General features: G+C 37.7%; 8 protein-coding genes and 1 non-coding gene across 9 annotated transcripts, besides 2 other annotated features; 6 read left to right on the forward strand and 3 right to left on the reverse strand.

Moving 5' to 3' along the window:
• Positions 1-15: 15 nt before the first annotated feature.
• Positions 16-106: an origin of replication (ARS714; Autonomously Replicating Sequence).
• A 1,268-nt stretch (positions 107-1,374) lies between these two features.
• YNCG0009C lies at positions 1,375-1,480 on the reverse strand. The gene is made up of 2 exons: positions 1,445-1,480; positions 1,375-1,410 (listed from the first exon to the last, which is right to left on the reverse strand). It is a non-coding gene; the product is annotated as a tRNA-Trp (tRNA).
• A 558-nt stretch (positions 1,481-2,038) lies between these two features.
• YGL118C (uncharacterized protein) lies at positions 2,039-2,476 on the reverse strand (the record flags this gene model as incomplete). The annotated part of the gene is made up of 1 exon (NM_001348835.1): positions 2,039-2,476. The coding sequence occupies one exon, from the start codon at positions 2,474-2,476 to the stop codon at positions 2,039-2,041; it is 438 nt and encodes a 145-aa protein (NP_001335776.1).
• Positions 2,476-2,537: an origin of replication (ARS715; Putative replication origin; identified in multiple array studies, not yet confirmed by plasmid-based assay).
• On the forward strand, positions 2,537-3,334 carry ARO5 (Aro5p; the record flags this gene model as incomplete). Its single annotated transcript, NM_001180982.3, has 1 exon — positions 2,537-3,334. One exon carries the CDS (start codon positions 2,537-2,539, stop codon positions 3,332-3,334), a length of 798 nt encoding a protein of 265 aa, NP_011398.3.
• A 499-nt stretch (positions 3,335-3,833) lies between these two features.
• CDC20 (ubiquitin-protein transferase activating protein CDC20) lies at positions 3,834-5,666 on the forward strand (the record flags this gene model as incomplete). The annotated part of the gene is made up of 1 exon (NM_001180981.1): positions 3,834-5,666. One exon carries the CDS (start codon positions 3,834-3,836, stop codon positions 5,664-5,666), a length of 1,833 nt encoding a protein of 610 aa, NP_011399.1.
• Positions 5,667-6,057: 391 nt separating this feature from the next.
• SNF4 (AMP-activated serine/threonine-protein kinase regulatory subunit SNF4) lies at positions 6,058-7,026 on the forward strand (the record flags this gene model as incomplete). Its single annotated transcript, NM_001180980.1, has 1 exon — positions 6,058-7,026. One exon carries the CDS (start codon positions 6,058-6,060, stop codon positions 7,024-7,026), a length of 969 nt encoding a protein of 322 aa, NP_011400.1.
• Positions 7,027-7,484: 458 nt separating this feature from the next.
• YGL114W (uncharacterized protein) lies at positions 7,485-9,662 on the forward strand (the record flags this gene model as incomplete). The annotated part of the gene is made up of 1 exon (NM_001180979.1): positions 7,485-9,662. The coding sequence occupies one exon, from the start codon at positions 7,485-7,487 to the stop codon at positions 9,660-9,662; it is 2,178 nt and encodes a 725-aa protein (NP_011401.1).
• A 294-nt stretch (positions 9,663-9,956) lies between these two features.
• On the forward strand, positions 9,957-11,963 carry SLD3 (Sld3p; the record flags this gene model as incomplete). The annotated part of the gene is made up of 1 exon (NM_001180978.3): positions 9,957-11,963. The coding sequence occupies one exon, from the start codon at positions 9,957-9,959 to the stop codon at positions 11,961-11,963; it is 2,007 nt and encodes a 668-aa protein (NP_011402.3).
• Positions 11,964-12,202: 239 nt separating this feature from the next.
• TAF6 (TATA-binding protein-associated factor TAF6) lies at positions 12,203-13,753 on the reverse strand (the record flags this gene model as incomplete). The annotated part of the gene is made up of 1 exon (NM_001180977.1): positions 12,203-13,753. The coding sequence occupies one exon, from the start codon at positions 13,751-13,753 to the stop codon at positions 12,203-12,205; it is 1,551 nt and encodes a 516-aa protein (NP_011403.1).
• A 249-nt stretch (positions 13,754-14,002) lies between these two features.
• On the forward strand, positions 14,003-15,394 carry NSA1 (ribosome biosynthesis protein NSA1; the record flags this gene model as incomplete). Its single annotated transcript, NM_001180976.1, has 1 exon — positions 14,003-15,394. The coding sequence occupies one exon, from the start codon at positions 14,003-14,005 to the stop codon at positions 15,392-15,394; it is 1,392 nt and encodes a 463-aa protein (NP_011404.1).
• Positions 15,395-15,488: the final 94 nt, after the last annotated feature.

The raw sequence follows: 15,488 nt of genomic DNA on the forward strand, positions 1-15,488 counted from the left end.
ATATCTTTATATTATGAAAGATATTTTTTTATTTACTTTTAGTCCGTATACTTTTATTTTGTTTTGTTAGACAATCTCGAAGAACAAAAAAAAAAGATAAAACAGAAAGATAAATGTGCACTCTTTTGTACCTCGTTCTGCTATAGTACTTCCAACCAGATCGACTGAAAGATTACTAGTATATACGTCATGTTTTTAAATAGTAGTTCCCATTCTGCTTCAGTGAATTAGATATTTTTTTCCAATCATTCTCTTTAAACCCTCTGCGATAGTGATCCAACATTTTCTTAGCAACGCTAATCCTTCTGCCAATAGCTTCTCAAAATATACACCATTAACTTTACAACATTACATAATATGACATTCCACAGAACCTCTCTATTCCATTTTACCCCATTTCAAATTACTTTTTAGTCTTTGAATTGGGTCGCTTCCTAATTATAGAATTATTTTTCTCTGTAAAGTCCCAGCCTTGTTACAATACAATTGTACATCATTCATGAGAGATGAATATAATCTGCATTTCTTGTTCTAAATTGAATATGTATCTTTGAAAATACTCTGTATGCAGGCAACTTCTTTACCAATATTTACTTTATGAAACACGCCAGCTTTAAGACAATACCTTCGGGTCAGAAATATAGTTTAGTTTGTTAACTACAGCAGTTTCTTACAGAAAATTTTGAACTTCGACATTAGTGCATTTATCTCAGGATATAATGATCCCGTTATCCAATCGATATAGCTTCCTCAGGTTTCCATTCAGTCATAAATGTTAAATTAACGTTGTGCCTAGGGGGCAGATAAGCCTATGACATTGTTTCGTGCTCATCAAAACACTAATGTAATGGATGGCAACTGTTGCACCTATTCAGGCTGCAAAAAAAGAAGTATCATTTAAATCAAAAGGAATATGAACTGATATAAAAAGAACATATTCATACGGGCGAATTTGGCTAGTAACCATTACGAGATAGGATAGAATATACGTATGAGATTAGAATAATTAACATAAAATATGATAATATCGCTTTGCATTGCAATTAGCATACGTAACCTCACACAAATTTTATACTAATTGTCTAGGCATTTCATACAAGAATAACATTAGCGATCATTAGATCAGCTAAAGTTCTACATAAATGCTGCTGAACATAATAACATAGGTCCGCTTAGCAATATCAAGACATTATTACCGCTGTCAACATTTCTTGTCCGTCAGTGGACTTACAAGAATTGAACCGAAAAAAAAAAGAATAGAAAAGGTACAATAAAAAGCAATCGGTAAACGCGACAGCAGAGACGCCCCTGCACATTTAGTACACCGTTTCCTTCATTTAACCATCCTTAAATTATCACTTGCAGTATAAAAAATGAAACGGACAGGAATTGAACCTGCAACCCTTCGATTGCAATCTTATTCCGTGGAATTTCCAAGATTTAATTGGAGTCGAAAGCTCTACCATTGAGCCACCGCTTCATCTTGAAATATCCAAGAATTAAATTCTTACTTGTCTCCCCGAAAGCTGTATCTTTAAAACGGCTCCTAGTTATCGTCAGTTTTGATAATTAGTAACTAGAATATAGTATCACCAAGAACAGGCCAGGTAATATACTAGAAGTTGTGTATAACTACTAATATTTTTATACATATAGATGCCAAGTCAAGGTCCAATTAGTAGATTTTTCACTCTACCTTGCATTATTACCTGAAAGATCGTTTGTGTTTCCTTAAATTCGCCAGAGGTGCAAACGAATGTAAATATCTACATCAATTTACGGTTTCACGCCCGTTTCGTTTCTAATGGCAACTCATGTAAACTGTGATAAACCCGTTATTTCAGTTTTATTTTCTGCTAGTATAAAGGATGATAGTAGCCATTTCGCTGGAATATGTATCGGGTTTAAAAGATGGCATAGTTCGAAACATTTTCGCACAAGATTCTAACTGTCTTCGAACGTCGTAGAAACCGCAACGCAAGAAATGACAGCGCAATAAAATTTATTTTACTAACTGATAGAACAAATGTAAAAAATTTCATAATATCAAGTAGAATTCTTTATTCTCTTTGTGAATTCCTAAACCCATGAAAGGGACTTGTAGTATAAGCTGGATACCTATTTTCATTGGCTTCGTTTCCAAATGACACAAAACCATCACAAAAGGAAATAGTCCTTCCATAGTTACCCAATCATTCTGTTGCATATTAAATGAACAGCTCCTTGTTGATAATGCCAGTGTGGCATATTCACCGCTGCAGTTATTTCTTTTCATATATAATGAGTCATTTGTTTCTGTCATCACTTTTCTATACTTTCTCTTCCCCGCGTGTTTTCCGTACACCAACAATATATGCCATAATACACGTAACATTTTTTTATAAAAAGAAAAGGTAAGTGATATATATAAAATAGCGCCATGAGTAGGAAACTTTTCTGTTACTGCAGATATGTGCCAGACTGGCTCAGGTGGCATAAACACAGATTAATAGTATTGGCGTTGCTGAAATAAGAAGATCTGTAACAATATCTTACAATGCAGCCAATTTCAATAAAAGATGTGGAAAGCGATCAAGGGAAAGTTTACATTGTTAATGCCTTAAAAGATCTCGTATGCAAGTGCCTTTTAGAATTCGTGGACATTCAAATTGAAAGTTTTATGTATCCGGACGATCCAAAGTGTTTTACAAGGATATTTAAAGGGAACAAGATAGTCAACGAAGCATCAGATAAAGATTCGAAAGTGAGAAGTTACCCATCTTCATTGGGTGTTGGACACTCTGCTTTGTTTCCTTTGATATACATAAGACAAAAAACCAACTCCTTGCGGTTTTTGAATGATCCAAAGCAATTACCAACACCACTGGTCGATGATATGAACGCAAAATTCAAAGGCATCATTAAAGTTTATGAAAATCTCATTCACTTGTACCATTCATATCAGACGGTGGATTGCAATAACATGAATCAGCAAAAGCTTTTGGGTGATCTGGTCAGTCGGGGTAATTTCATGCTTGATATCCTCCACGGGTATGTTACTATTGCATCAACAATAGTACGGGACAGTAAGGATGCCAATATCTTGATAGACACTGTTAATCGGTTCATCCACGATACCATATTATTCCACAAGCGCATAATACATAATTCCAACGCTTACACAGAGTACCATGTAATGAAACGTGGCATGCAAAGAAACCAGAGTGAGGAAACGTTAGTTGAACTTGAATTCCGAATACTGGATGTTTCTGATGTTAATCTGGACAATGAATTTGATGACTTTTTACAGCATAGAAAAACGTCTCTTAAAATAACTCATAGAAGGGTTATATGATAATTTGACATTCATAATATTGGTAAAAAGTACCCTACATACTACATATTTCTAGAATATCCACAAAGAATGTGTCGTTCTTTTTCTGCGGTTCTTTGTTAGCTTTCCTTCACTTCCTTTATGTCCTCTTTCATGAAAGTGAAAAATGTGAAGTGCATGCGATTTTTGCGTTAGCAATTTGATTGCCGAAAGAGGCAAAACGTAAATAGGGTTGGTTTCAAATAATTAGAAGGAGCATCGGAAAAATGCAACGAGCAAAACCTCTAGCAGGCAAAGAATTTATCACCTTTAAAATAGACTGGAATTTGTCATATTAGTTCCTAATTCAGCCAATTAATAGTTTAAATCAGACTAAACCAGAGATCAGTCATCAAGCTTAGGACTAATCTGCTTTGCGACTTTGATTTTTGTGTCCAATTGGAAAGAAACCCAAAAATATAGAAATCGTCCATTCATTTAGTGCAGAAATATCAAAAGACAAGTATTACAAAGAAGACTAATGCCAGAAAGCTCTAGAGATAAGGGAAATGCAGCAATTAGCGGTAACCGTTCTGTACTTTCTATTGCGTCCCCAACAAAGCTAAACATACTATCTTCCGATTGGTCCAGAAACCAAGGTAAAGTTTCTAAAAATTCGCTAAAGAGATCAAGTTCACTGAACATTAGAAACTCCAAACGTCCCAGTTTACAAGCCTCTGCCAATTCTATTTATTCAAGACCTAAGATTACAATTGGGGCACCACCGTTAATAAGACGAGATTCTTCATTTTTCAAAGATGAATTTGACGCTAAAAAAGACAAAGCAACGTTTTCGGCATACTCTTCTCGTTCATATCCAACAATTGGATCTGAGAGCGTAGTTTCCCAAACATCTTTATCGCAACCGACAACATCTAGAGAAGTTGATGAGCAATTTACAGTAGCTGCGGATAGATATATTCCAATTCTACAGGGAGCTTCGCAAAACAAGGTCGATCCTGAAACCTTACACGAGGCATTACCTCCGCCAAACGCGTCGCCAATTTCACACTTAAGGGCCCAGACTAAGATTGTCTTCAAACAAAATGTAGCTGAAGCGTGTGGGTTAGATATGAATAAAAGAATACTACAATACATGCCGGAACCACCAAAATGCTCTTCCTTGAGACAAAAAAGCTATATCATGAAGAAAAGAACACATTATAGTTATCAGCAGGAACAAAAAATTCCTGATTTAATTAAATTAAGGAAAATCAATACCAATCCGGAAAGAATTCTTGATGCACCTGGTTTCCAAGACGACTTTTATTTAAACTTGTTAAGTTGGTCCAAAAAAAATGTCTTAGCTATAGCACTAGACACTGCATTATATCTGTGGAATGCCACCACTGGGGATGTTTCCCTGTTAACGGATTTCGAAAACACCACAATATGCAGCGTTACGTGGTCTGATGATGATTGTCATATCTCTATCGGTAAAGAGGATGGGAACACCGAAATTTGGGACGTTGAGACCATGTCATTAATTAGAACTATGAGATCAGGCTTAGGTGTCCGTATCGGTTCATTGTCTTGGTTAGATACTTTGATAGCTACAGGCAGTCGTAGTGGAGAAATTCAAATCAATGATGTCAGGATCAAACAGCATATTGTATCTACATGGGCAGAGCACACAGGCGAAGTCTGCGGTTTGAGCTATAAAAGTGACGGATTGCAACTTGCATCTGGTGGTAATGATAACACTGTAATGATTTGGGATACCAGAACGTCCTTGCCTCAATTTTCCAAGAAGACGCATACTGCTGCTGTAAAAGCACTAAGCTGGTGTCCATATTCGCCAAATATTCTAGCCTCTGGAGGCGGACAAACAGATAAACACATCCATTTTTGGAACAGTATCACAGGTGCACGAGTTGGCTCAATCAATACCGGATCCCAGGTGAGCTCTTTACATTGGGGCCAAAGTCATACGTCAACCAATGGTGGTATGATGAATAAAGAGATTGTTGCCACAGGAGGTAATCCAGAGAATGCAATCTCTGTTTATAATTATGAAACAAAATTCAAAGTTGCAGAAGTAGTTCATGCTCATGAAGCAAGAATATGCTGTTCTCAATTGTCCCCTGACGGAACCACATTGGCCACAGTGGGAGGAGATGAAAACTTAAAATTTTATAAGATATTTGATCCAAGATGTACAGGAAGATCGAGAGAAGACGGATTGATGGATGGTATGCTAGGACTTATTGGCAAGGAAGGTTGTCGAACAAATGATAAGGAGAATCGTTCCAAAAATTCGAGTGAGATTCATACAAGGAGGCCCTCTAGTACCAGCCAATATTTGATCAGGTGATAAAATAAAAAAAATAAAAGTTCATGTCAAGGCATATAATGAAATTTCCATACACGCATACATAATGTATAAACATAAATGTATTCAAGAAGCTTAAGAAATAAAAGTAATGAACCTTGAGAATACATCAAGATATAACTCATCACATGTTAAAGAACCCACACACCACACGCGCGAGAACTGGGAGGGAGAGAAATTTAGCAAATAACAAAATTTAGGCCTTGGAAGAAACCATAGCAATGCAATAATCGTTATTAACATAATATCTACATTGAGAACTTCTTGGGCTAGTGGTTTTGCTGCAAACTGGAAAATTGTATCAATCTTTTAACGTTAGCTAAACATCTTCTGCTGTGTTAGCATTAGGAGGAAGCGAAAAGGAAAATACATAATGAAACCGACACAGGATTCACAAGAAAAGGTTTCTATTGAACAGCAGTTAGCTGTAGAATCGATAAGGAAGTTTTTGAACTCGAAAACATCTTATGACGTGTTGCCTGTTTCTTACCGTTTAATTGTCTTGGACACCTCGTTGTTAGTGAAGAAATCACTGAATGTTCTTTTGCAAAATAGCATTGTCTCTGCGCCATTATGGGACTCCAAGACTTCCAGGTTCGCTGGACTTCTAACTACTACAGATTTTATTAATGTCATCCAGTATTACTTCTCCAATCCAGATAAGTTCGAATTAGTAGACAAATTACAGTTAGATGGATTAAAAGATATAGAGCGTGCTCTCGGTGTTGATCAACTAGATACAGCTTCAATTCATCCTTCTAGACCCTTATTTGAGGCGTGTCTTAAGATGTTAGAATCAAGAAGTGGTAGAATACCACTGATCGATCAAGATGAAGAGACACATAGAGAAATTGTCGTTAGTGTTCTTACGCAATATAGAATTCTGAAGTTCGTTGCTTTAAATTGCAGGGAAACACATTTTCTAAAGATTCCAATTGGGGACTTGAACATTATTACGCAAGATAACATGAAAAGCTGTCAAATGACCACTCCGGTCATAGACGTCATTCAGATGCTTACCCAAGGTCGGGTTTCTTCCGTCCCTATTATTGACGAAAACGGCTACTTAATCAACGTATATGAAGCATACGATGTCCTAGGCTTGATAAAAGGAGGCATCTACAACGACCTGTCATTGAGCGTCGGAGAAGCCCTTATGAGGAGAAGTGATGATTTTGAGGGTGTTTATACATGCACTAAGAATGATAAATTATCTACTATTATGGATAACATCAGAAAAGCAAGGGTGCATAGATTCTTTGTAGTTGATGACGTCGGACGGTTGGTTGGTGTCTTGACGTTAAGCGATATTCTCAAATATATCCTTCTAGGTAGCAACTGAAACGAGCCGATGAGATTTTTGTGTACATACTATAAATAAATGCAACTAATAAAGTCATGATTAATCAGTCATGCATACTTCATCTGACCAATATATTTTCATCTTGCTTATTTTGGGTATAATTCGGCGGAAATTCGGTTATAAAGCGAAGTGAAAAATCGATTAGTAATGATACTGATGCGATCTCTGGGAGGGGGGAATGCTGCATATAAGGGTGAAGGAAGATAATGCAAAGCCTTTTGTAGTATTGTCTGTTGATACCAAAATAAATTAGTTCATCAAAAAGGTACAGGCAGCTAAAGAAAAGCTGTAAATTTAACGCCGTAGAAGGTATTTTTCGTGAGATCTATCTCAAGGCATCATTTTTTTTATTTTCGCACCAAGATAGGAAGAAAAAGAGTCACAGTATAGAGGACTAACCGTTAAAGATTCTAAATCGGTACTGTAAATACTTTGAAATGCCTCAATCTACTCCAAGTCAAGAAGTACAGCGTGTACCATGGGATAATAAACCTGCTTTGAAGCAGATAACACTCCGAGCAACCATAGCAGGTATCGCTATAGGGTCTCTGGTGCTAACATCAAATTTTCAATTTGGCCTGCAAACCGGTTGGGTTTCCATGATGTCCCTGCCATCGGCATTGTTAGCTTGTGCTTTCTTTAAAAATATCTGGCCATTAATATTTCCGAACGACAGGCCTTTCAGTGACGTTGAAAATGTATACGTACAAAGTATGGCAGTAGCTGTCGGAACAGGCCCATTAGCCTTTGGGTTTGTCGGCGTCATACCTGCCATCGAGAAGTTCCTTACTAACGACGAAAGTGGTGGATTAAGGGAACAAGGACAGTCCTTCACTTTTAGAGAATTGTTAATATGGTCCACAGCCCTAGCATTCTTCGGTATTTTTTTTGCAGTTCCTCTAAGAAAGCAAGTAATTGTTAGAGAGAAACTTCCCTTCCCCAGTGGTAGCGCCACGGCCACTTTAATTTCAGTGCTAAATGGAACTGAGATTTTACAAGAGGTTTCTAAGTCAGAGTTATTGGAAATGAGGCAGAGGAGATTGAATGAATGCCCTGAAGTGCTACAACCCAACAGAGATCCAGAGGAGGCGGATTATTTAATGAACTCTTCTCATAGCGAACTTGGTGATTATACGGCAACTAGCCAAGATGGAAGTTCTATCCTTTCTACTGGCTCTGAGAACTACAGAGCGAATATTATTATTTTATTGAAAACTTTTGTTGTTTCTTCGCTTTACACCATGGTGTCATATTTTGTACCGGTAATACGGTCTATTCCAGTCTTCGGAAAATACCTCTCGAACAATTATCTCTGGAATTTTCAGCCGTCGCCTGCGTATATAGGCCAAGGGATAATAATGGGTCTTCCAACAGTATCGTATATGCTTATCGGGTGCTTCTTAGGCTGGGGTGTGTTAGCACCATTGGCGAGATACAAAAGATGGGTACCACCAGATGCTGATGTCCACGACTGGGAGGAGGGAGTGCAAGGATGGATTCTTTGGTCGTCGCTTTCAATAATGGTTGCTGACAGTGTAGTCGCTTTTATTGTTGTGACAGTGAAGTCCATTGTGAAATTTATTCTTATAGATGACAAAGCTGCTTTACTGAACAACATAATCGATGATACATTTCAATCTATGTTACTGGAGGAGGAACGCGCCATTAATAGCAGCAGAAGAAATACATATGTTGATGGAAGGCAGGACACCGTAAGATTAGTGAGTAGAGATAACGAAATAGAAGTAGATTCGAAGCATTTGGTTCGCTATACCACCGTTATCAGTGGATGTCTAGTCTCCTCGATAATATGCATTGTTTCCATAATATATTTGTTTGGGATACAAGTAATTCCCCTATATGCTATTATCACTGCTTTGATACTTGCGTTGTTTCTATCTATTCTCGGTATTCGAGCACTTGGAGAGACCGATCTGAATCCTGTGAGCGGCATTGGTAAGATCTCTCAATTGATTTTTGCCTTTATCATACCAAGGGATAGACCTGGATCAGTGTTAATGAACGTGGTATCGGGAGGTATTGCAGAAGCCTCTGCCCAACAGGCGGGCGATTTAATGCAGGATTTGAAAACGGGGCACCTCCTCGGCGCCTCCCCAAGAGCTCAGTTCTGTGCCCAATTGATAGGGGCCTGTTGGTCAATTATTTTGTCTAGCTTCATGTATTTGTGCTACAATAAAGTTTATTCAATTCCGAGTGAGCAATTCAGGATACCGACAGCAGTAGTGTGGATAGATTGTGCAAGACTAGTAACTGGTAAAGGGCTCCCTGATAAGGCCTTGGAGTGCTCCATGATTCTCGGAGTCATATTTGCCGTTTTATCATTAATCAGAAACACTTATAGAGATTACGGATACGGGTGGATATTATATATTCCGTCTGGTGTAGCAGTCGGTGTTGGTATATTTAATTCTCCCAGTTTTACAATTGCAAGATTCATCGGCGGGTGGGCTTCGCATTTTTGGTTGAAGAATCATAGGGGTGACTTAAATGCGAAAACAAAAATGATTGTATTCAGTTCGGGGTTGGTCTTAGGTGAAGGTATCTTTAGCGTAATAAACATGCTCTTCATCTGCTTAAATGTCCCTCACTATTAGGTATATAATATTTTACTAATAAAGAATTTACAAAGTTTACAAATTTTAAATTATTTACTCATCACATAATTCGATGTCTTAGATTTCCCTGTATATATATTTCTAGGTGACAAAAATCCTAGGCAAAATGTTATATTATACGCGACCTTGAAATATCGGCTATCTTGGTGTACAACATGGTCCATTTAAGAAAAATAAAAAAAAGTGATGGGCACTGTTAAAACAGGCAGAAGCCTCATTCATAACTGCTGAAGGGTTAAGATCGTATAGGTAGGAACGATCTGACCTCTCATAATGGAAACATGGGAAGTCATAGCATCGGTAAAAGAAGCAACAAAAGGCCTTGACTTGAGCTTAGATCATCCACTTATTATTAAATCCGAGGACGTGCCCAGTAACATTCTCCAATTACTGCAACAGAAGAATCGACGTCAATTGAAACACATCTGCATGAAATCAAGAAAAGAGTATTTTCTACTAGAGGAATATGGGCCAGGATTTTGGGTTAAGTGGCCGTACAATTATTTCAATGGTTACAGCTTACCAGAAAGGCGTACGGAAGTTGTAACGACAGTTGAAAGAGAAAGAGCTAAGCGTGAAACGTTAAAAACATGGGACGAATTGAAATTTAAAGAGCTTCTTCATTTATGGTCAGAAGAACCCAAGGGCTCGTGTAAGCTTGAGAAGGACAAAGACCTTAAACTGGATATGAATCCCCCAGATATGAAAGGCGAATCAAAAATTAATGACTACTATTCAGACCCTAAAGAGTACATAGAAAGTAAGTATTATGATGCTCTTTTTTCCATACATACGCCTCTCGCATATTTCGTCAAGTCAAATTTAGTAAGGCTCAAAAATACCTGCCGAACCAAGTACGGAAGTGACAGTTACAAAATAGCCTATCAAGCCATGCTGCAAAAATTTCTTCTCTCAATTGTACAATTCAAAGATAGACATGATAACAGGCTTTTATTAGAGCCCTTTTCTAGTCCCATAGCAGATGAAAAAAGGAAGAACTGTCTCACAAAATTTGTTATCCAAGATGAAAACAAAAACAGCTCAACCATTGCTGATTTATGTGTTGTATTAAAATCCCGCGAAATAAAGCTACAAATATTATTGCTATTAGAGATAATAGGATTGAACGATTTAGATTGGAATTTTAGAGATTTTGAGAAAAAGTATAAATTAAAATTGAAGAAAAGATCACTTAATTTGACAAAAAAGGGATTAGTTCGTCGAAGATCGAAGAAAAAAACCAGCGAAAAAGACAAAGGAATCGAGAGAATAACAACATCTTTGGATTATTGTGAACAGTTAGACTTGTACTTAGATAGAGCATGCATCTTGGACATTCTACTATCAAGTGAAACGCCCAACCCAGATGCCATAGAAGCATCAAATGGAACAATACAAGAGCATAAAAAAAATATCCTAGACAAAAGCAAAGAAGCCTCATTGGTTGGGTTCATAAATTATGTTCTTATTCCATATTTCAACAAAAAGGTACCACACGCCGTTGAATTTATAATTCAAAAGCTCAAGGGACCAAGCATGAGACCAAAGAGAGCCCTGAAAAAGGTCAACGATAGCACAAATGTATCGTCACCTAATACTGTAGAAACGTATAACAGGTTATCCACGAGTCAACGTGCCTCTCGCTCTTCAATCATTAATTCCGTCCCATCTTCACCCGCATTGAGAAGGGTGGACGCTAATTTGTTCAGCAGAAAATCTATAGCTTCGCCCACCCCTGAACTTTTGAATTCTAGAACGAACTCTAACTTGAATGAATTTCTCGAAAGTGAAACTAGAAGCTTAAAGCGCCCTTCACAATTGGGAAGGACGAAGTCTGATCTAACGATGAATCATTTACAAAAACGGCAGTTTTCTGTCTCTGACTTAAGCACAACAAGAGTACCGAATTCATCAACTATCACACTCAAAACGCCTTTCTCGCACTCAACTATTAATGCATACAAAACTATGAATAACTCTTTTCGCAGAGTTGGGAAACGTAAAGATATCAATGAAACGATACGCCTACATGAACGTGTAGACTCTGAGGAAAACGTACAAGTTCAAGCCACTCCTGCTGTGAAAAAAAGAACTGTGACACCTAATAAAAAGGCGCAACTTCAAAGCATCATTGAATCGCCGCTAAATTTCAAGGATGATGATACGCATGAAGGCAGAAAAAATACCTCCAATATTACCTCTACTCCCACTAATAAGCCCCCGGAAAATAGCTCAAAAAGGAGAGTAAGAAGACGTTTATTTGCTCCAGAATCCACATAGAATAAGAAACTGCGAGACCACCTTCGCTGGCAAGTAGTTGACCCAACTCCATCTTTGTAGCTTTTCTTGGACGAAAAGGGAATAAAATAAAACTAAGCTACAACAATTTCGCACTTCGGGGGCCTTTGAGTATACAATTAAATAACTCATCATGCATATATATATATATACATACAATGGCGTATGTAAAAACTGTTATATAACATTACCGTTGTACTATTAGTATAAACCGATTCTCACTATTCGCCAAAAAATATCGCACTAATTAATTCTTTTGCGTCGTCTCTTTTCAAAATGTGAAATCCAATAGTGACACCACACCTCTCTAGCAATTTTTCCTTATCCTCATCCGTAACTTTTTCACCTTTACCCTCGTACAAATCTGGTAAATCCTTTTTTAGAACTAACAATGCACTAATTACAGTATCAACCAAGATTTGAGTTTCTTCTTTAGTAAATTTGGTCCTAGTTGGATTGGAGTCATCGTTCAAATGTTCCTCTATATTGTCTAGAGTTATTCCGCTTTCATTGAATACCAAGCGCGCCCAATTATTTAGGTTTCCTAAGAAGAATCTGATGGATTCACCTTCTAGTACCGATACACCCTTTAAGCACCCATAGTAAGTCCCAAAAACACGGTTTATGTCCAAAAATGTCTTTAGCAGTGTCCTAGTTACTCTTGGCTTCAGGGATTTGTATGCTTGAGGAAATTTTTTCAATACATAGTCCAACAAAGATGCGGCAAAATCACGTAGTGCATTCGTTCTTTCTAAAAATTCATGAATTTCTTGCGGCGAATCATCTTTTGGTGATCCACCAAGTTTTTTTGCTAATAGCAAGGTTAAAATGGAAGGCATTAACGAATGAATATAAGGGTCCAGGAAAATAGAAGTATTGCTTAGTAAAGAGTAAATCATTTCCAAAATTGTTGTTAGCAATTGTAAATCGGAAAGATTTTGTGTGATTTGTTCGGCAATAAATTGAATAAAATATGGAACCAGTTGGTGCAGGCCACTATCAGTTCGTAGTGAAGTCAAAGCTGCTTGTTTCATATGCTGTGCAGCTTCATCAGCTTGACTCTTCGCTGTCAAGGTTGAAATGACCTTATTGAAATAAATCTGTAATTCTTTGGATAAAACGTGTTTCACTAAAGGTTTGACTTCAGTATTCTGTCCTGGTTTAACATTAGACAGGTGTTGAGAGGCGCCTGTATCCGTCACAGAAGCACTTGCTGTCGTCGACGTTACAGGTGTTTGGAGGCTGTTATCATTCAAAGCAGTGACAATAGCACCTCTAATAAATGGTGGTTGGGATACCCTTATATCATTCAAATTTGGATTTTGGATTATGGCAGGTTGAACCCCTTCAACTGCTAGCCAATGTGTAGTAAAAGTTGGTAGACGAGGCACTTGCGGTAATGGCTCATTTATTAATCTATCAAAATCTACTTCTTCCTCATCCAGGTAGTAAACCGACTGTCCTCCACTTGTGTTAACCTTACTAAATGATACAGCTTTATTAACTTCAGAGCCATCATAATATCCATATAAAGGTTCCACATTCAGAACACGCAGGGCCTTCGATACATCGTCTGTAGTTAAAACATCTCTTTTAGAGTGTCTTTTAAACTTGACTGCCTGTTCAATAATCTCTAGAATACGGTATTCAACGTCCATAGCAAGTGCTTTCAACACGTCATCGTTGATATTTTCCAACCCAAGCGACTCAGCGACATCTTTAACAGTATCTTGTGGAGACCAAATTGTGTAAGATTGCTGCTGTGTAGACATTTTAACAGGCTATCAACTACACTGAGGCGTCCTTTGCTTCCTTTTTAAAGCCAATCTATTGTTTTCGCTCATGAACTACTTTTGCTGCTACTTGAATCGGTGTTTGTTATTGATGGTTTCCGGGTATTTTTTTGGTAATAAAATAAAGCTGAAAAATTTTGTAAAGCGATGCCCAATCTCGAAGCCTCACTTCAATGAACATAATACAGAGAAAATTTAACCATAAATAGGCCCAGCTTCGATCGTAAAATGAGGTTACTAGTCAGCTGTGTGGATAGTGGATCCATAAAGGAAGTTTTGTGTAACATCGGGACTGACACTTCCGTACAATCAGCACTGCAGCCTTTTCATGTGGCACCTCATCTAGCCGAAGGATTGAAAGCTTACGTTGACAGGATGTGGGTGATATCCGAAGATGAAGCCATCTTAGCAAGGAATTCAGGGGTCGTCGAACTTGTAAAGATTTCGAAACACCTTAAAGAAAATGAAGCTCTCCAGGTCGATCCCAAAGGAGAAAGCAAAAATGAAAAGAGCCTTTCCGATGATCTACCCAAATTTGACATATCCGAGTTTGAGATAACCAGCTCAGTTTCAGACCTTTTTGATGATGCCAAATTGGAATCACTTTCAAGTAAATCTGTTAAAAGAACCAAGTTGGTGGATGGTTTTGTCACATTATGTCCCATAAAAAAGGATTCGTCGAATAACACATTCGTAGCTGCTACCAAATCGGGATTATTACATATTATAAAAAAAGGAGAAGATAAAAAGTTAATAAAACTAGCATCCCTTGGACTGAAAGCACCAGTAGAATTTCTTCAGTTATATGATCTAGAAGATACCGATACTGATAAATATATATTTGCATACGGAGGGGAGGAGAATTTAATAAAATTAGTGGAAATAGATTCGAGTTTCCAATCTTTAAAGCAAATTTGGGAAGCCAAGAATGTTAAAAACGACAGGTTGGATATGAGAGTCCCAGTATGGCCCATGGCCCTAAGATTTTTGGAGCCCTCCCCTGGTAAAACTGAAAAGGGTAAGCTGAACTACCAGTTTGCAGCCATAACCCGTTGGTCCCACCTCACCAAATACAGCACACAACATGGCAGAAAACCGTTCGCTCAGATAGATTTATTACCTAACCGTGAACCATTATCTCAGATGGAAGTTTTTGATGCCAAGGGAGAAAATGTTGTCTCTTCGTTGGGGAATTTTCAATCTGAAACCTTTAATGAACTGAATGTGATTACTACTGACTACAAAAAGAATGTTTTTAAATTCGATGGTAATGGAAGAATGTTGGGCAAGGTGGGTAGAGATGATATCACTGGTTCGTCAACCTATATTCATGTACATGACGGCAAATATCTTTTACAAGGTGGTTTAGATAGGTATGTTCGGATCTTCGATATAAAAACTAACAAAATGCTGGTGAAGGTTTATGTTGGGTCCCGTATAAATTTTATTGTTATGCTGGATGACGTTGAAATCGAGATGCCACTAAGTCCAAGTGCGAAAGCTGCCAAAGGGAAGCAAAAAAGGAAGGTTACAGAACTTGAAGAAGACGCAGATGAGCTTTGGAATAAATTGGAGGGAAAGGTAGCTGCTTCTAAAGCCAGTAAGAAAAGCAAAATTTAATAGTAAAGGACGCTAATTGAAGGCAAAGTTTTACTAGTCGGCGGGAAAAATTATTAAAAAAAGCACTTCCTGAACGCGACGCTGAATAACTTAT

The sequence above is a fragment of the Saccharomyces cerevisiae genome, chromosome VII (genome assembly GCF_000146045.2).
Source record: "Saccharomyces cerevisiae S288C chromosome VII, complete sequence".
Taxonomy (NCBI): Eukaryota; Fungi; Ascomycota; class Saccharomycetes; order Saccharomycetales; family Saccharomycetaceae; genus Saccharomyces; species Saccharomyces cerevisiae.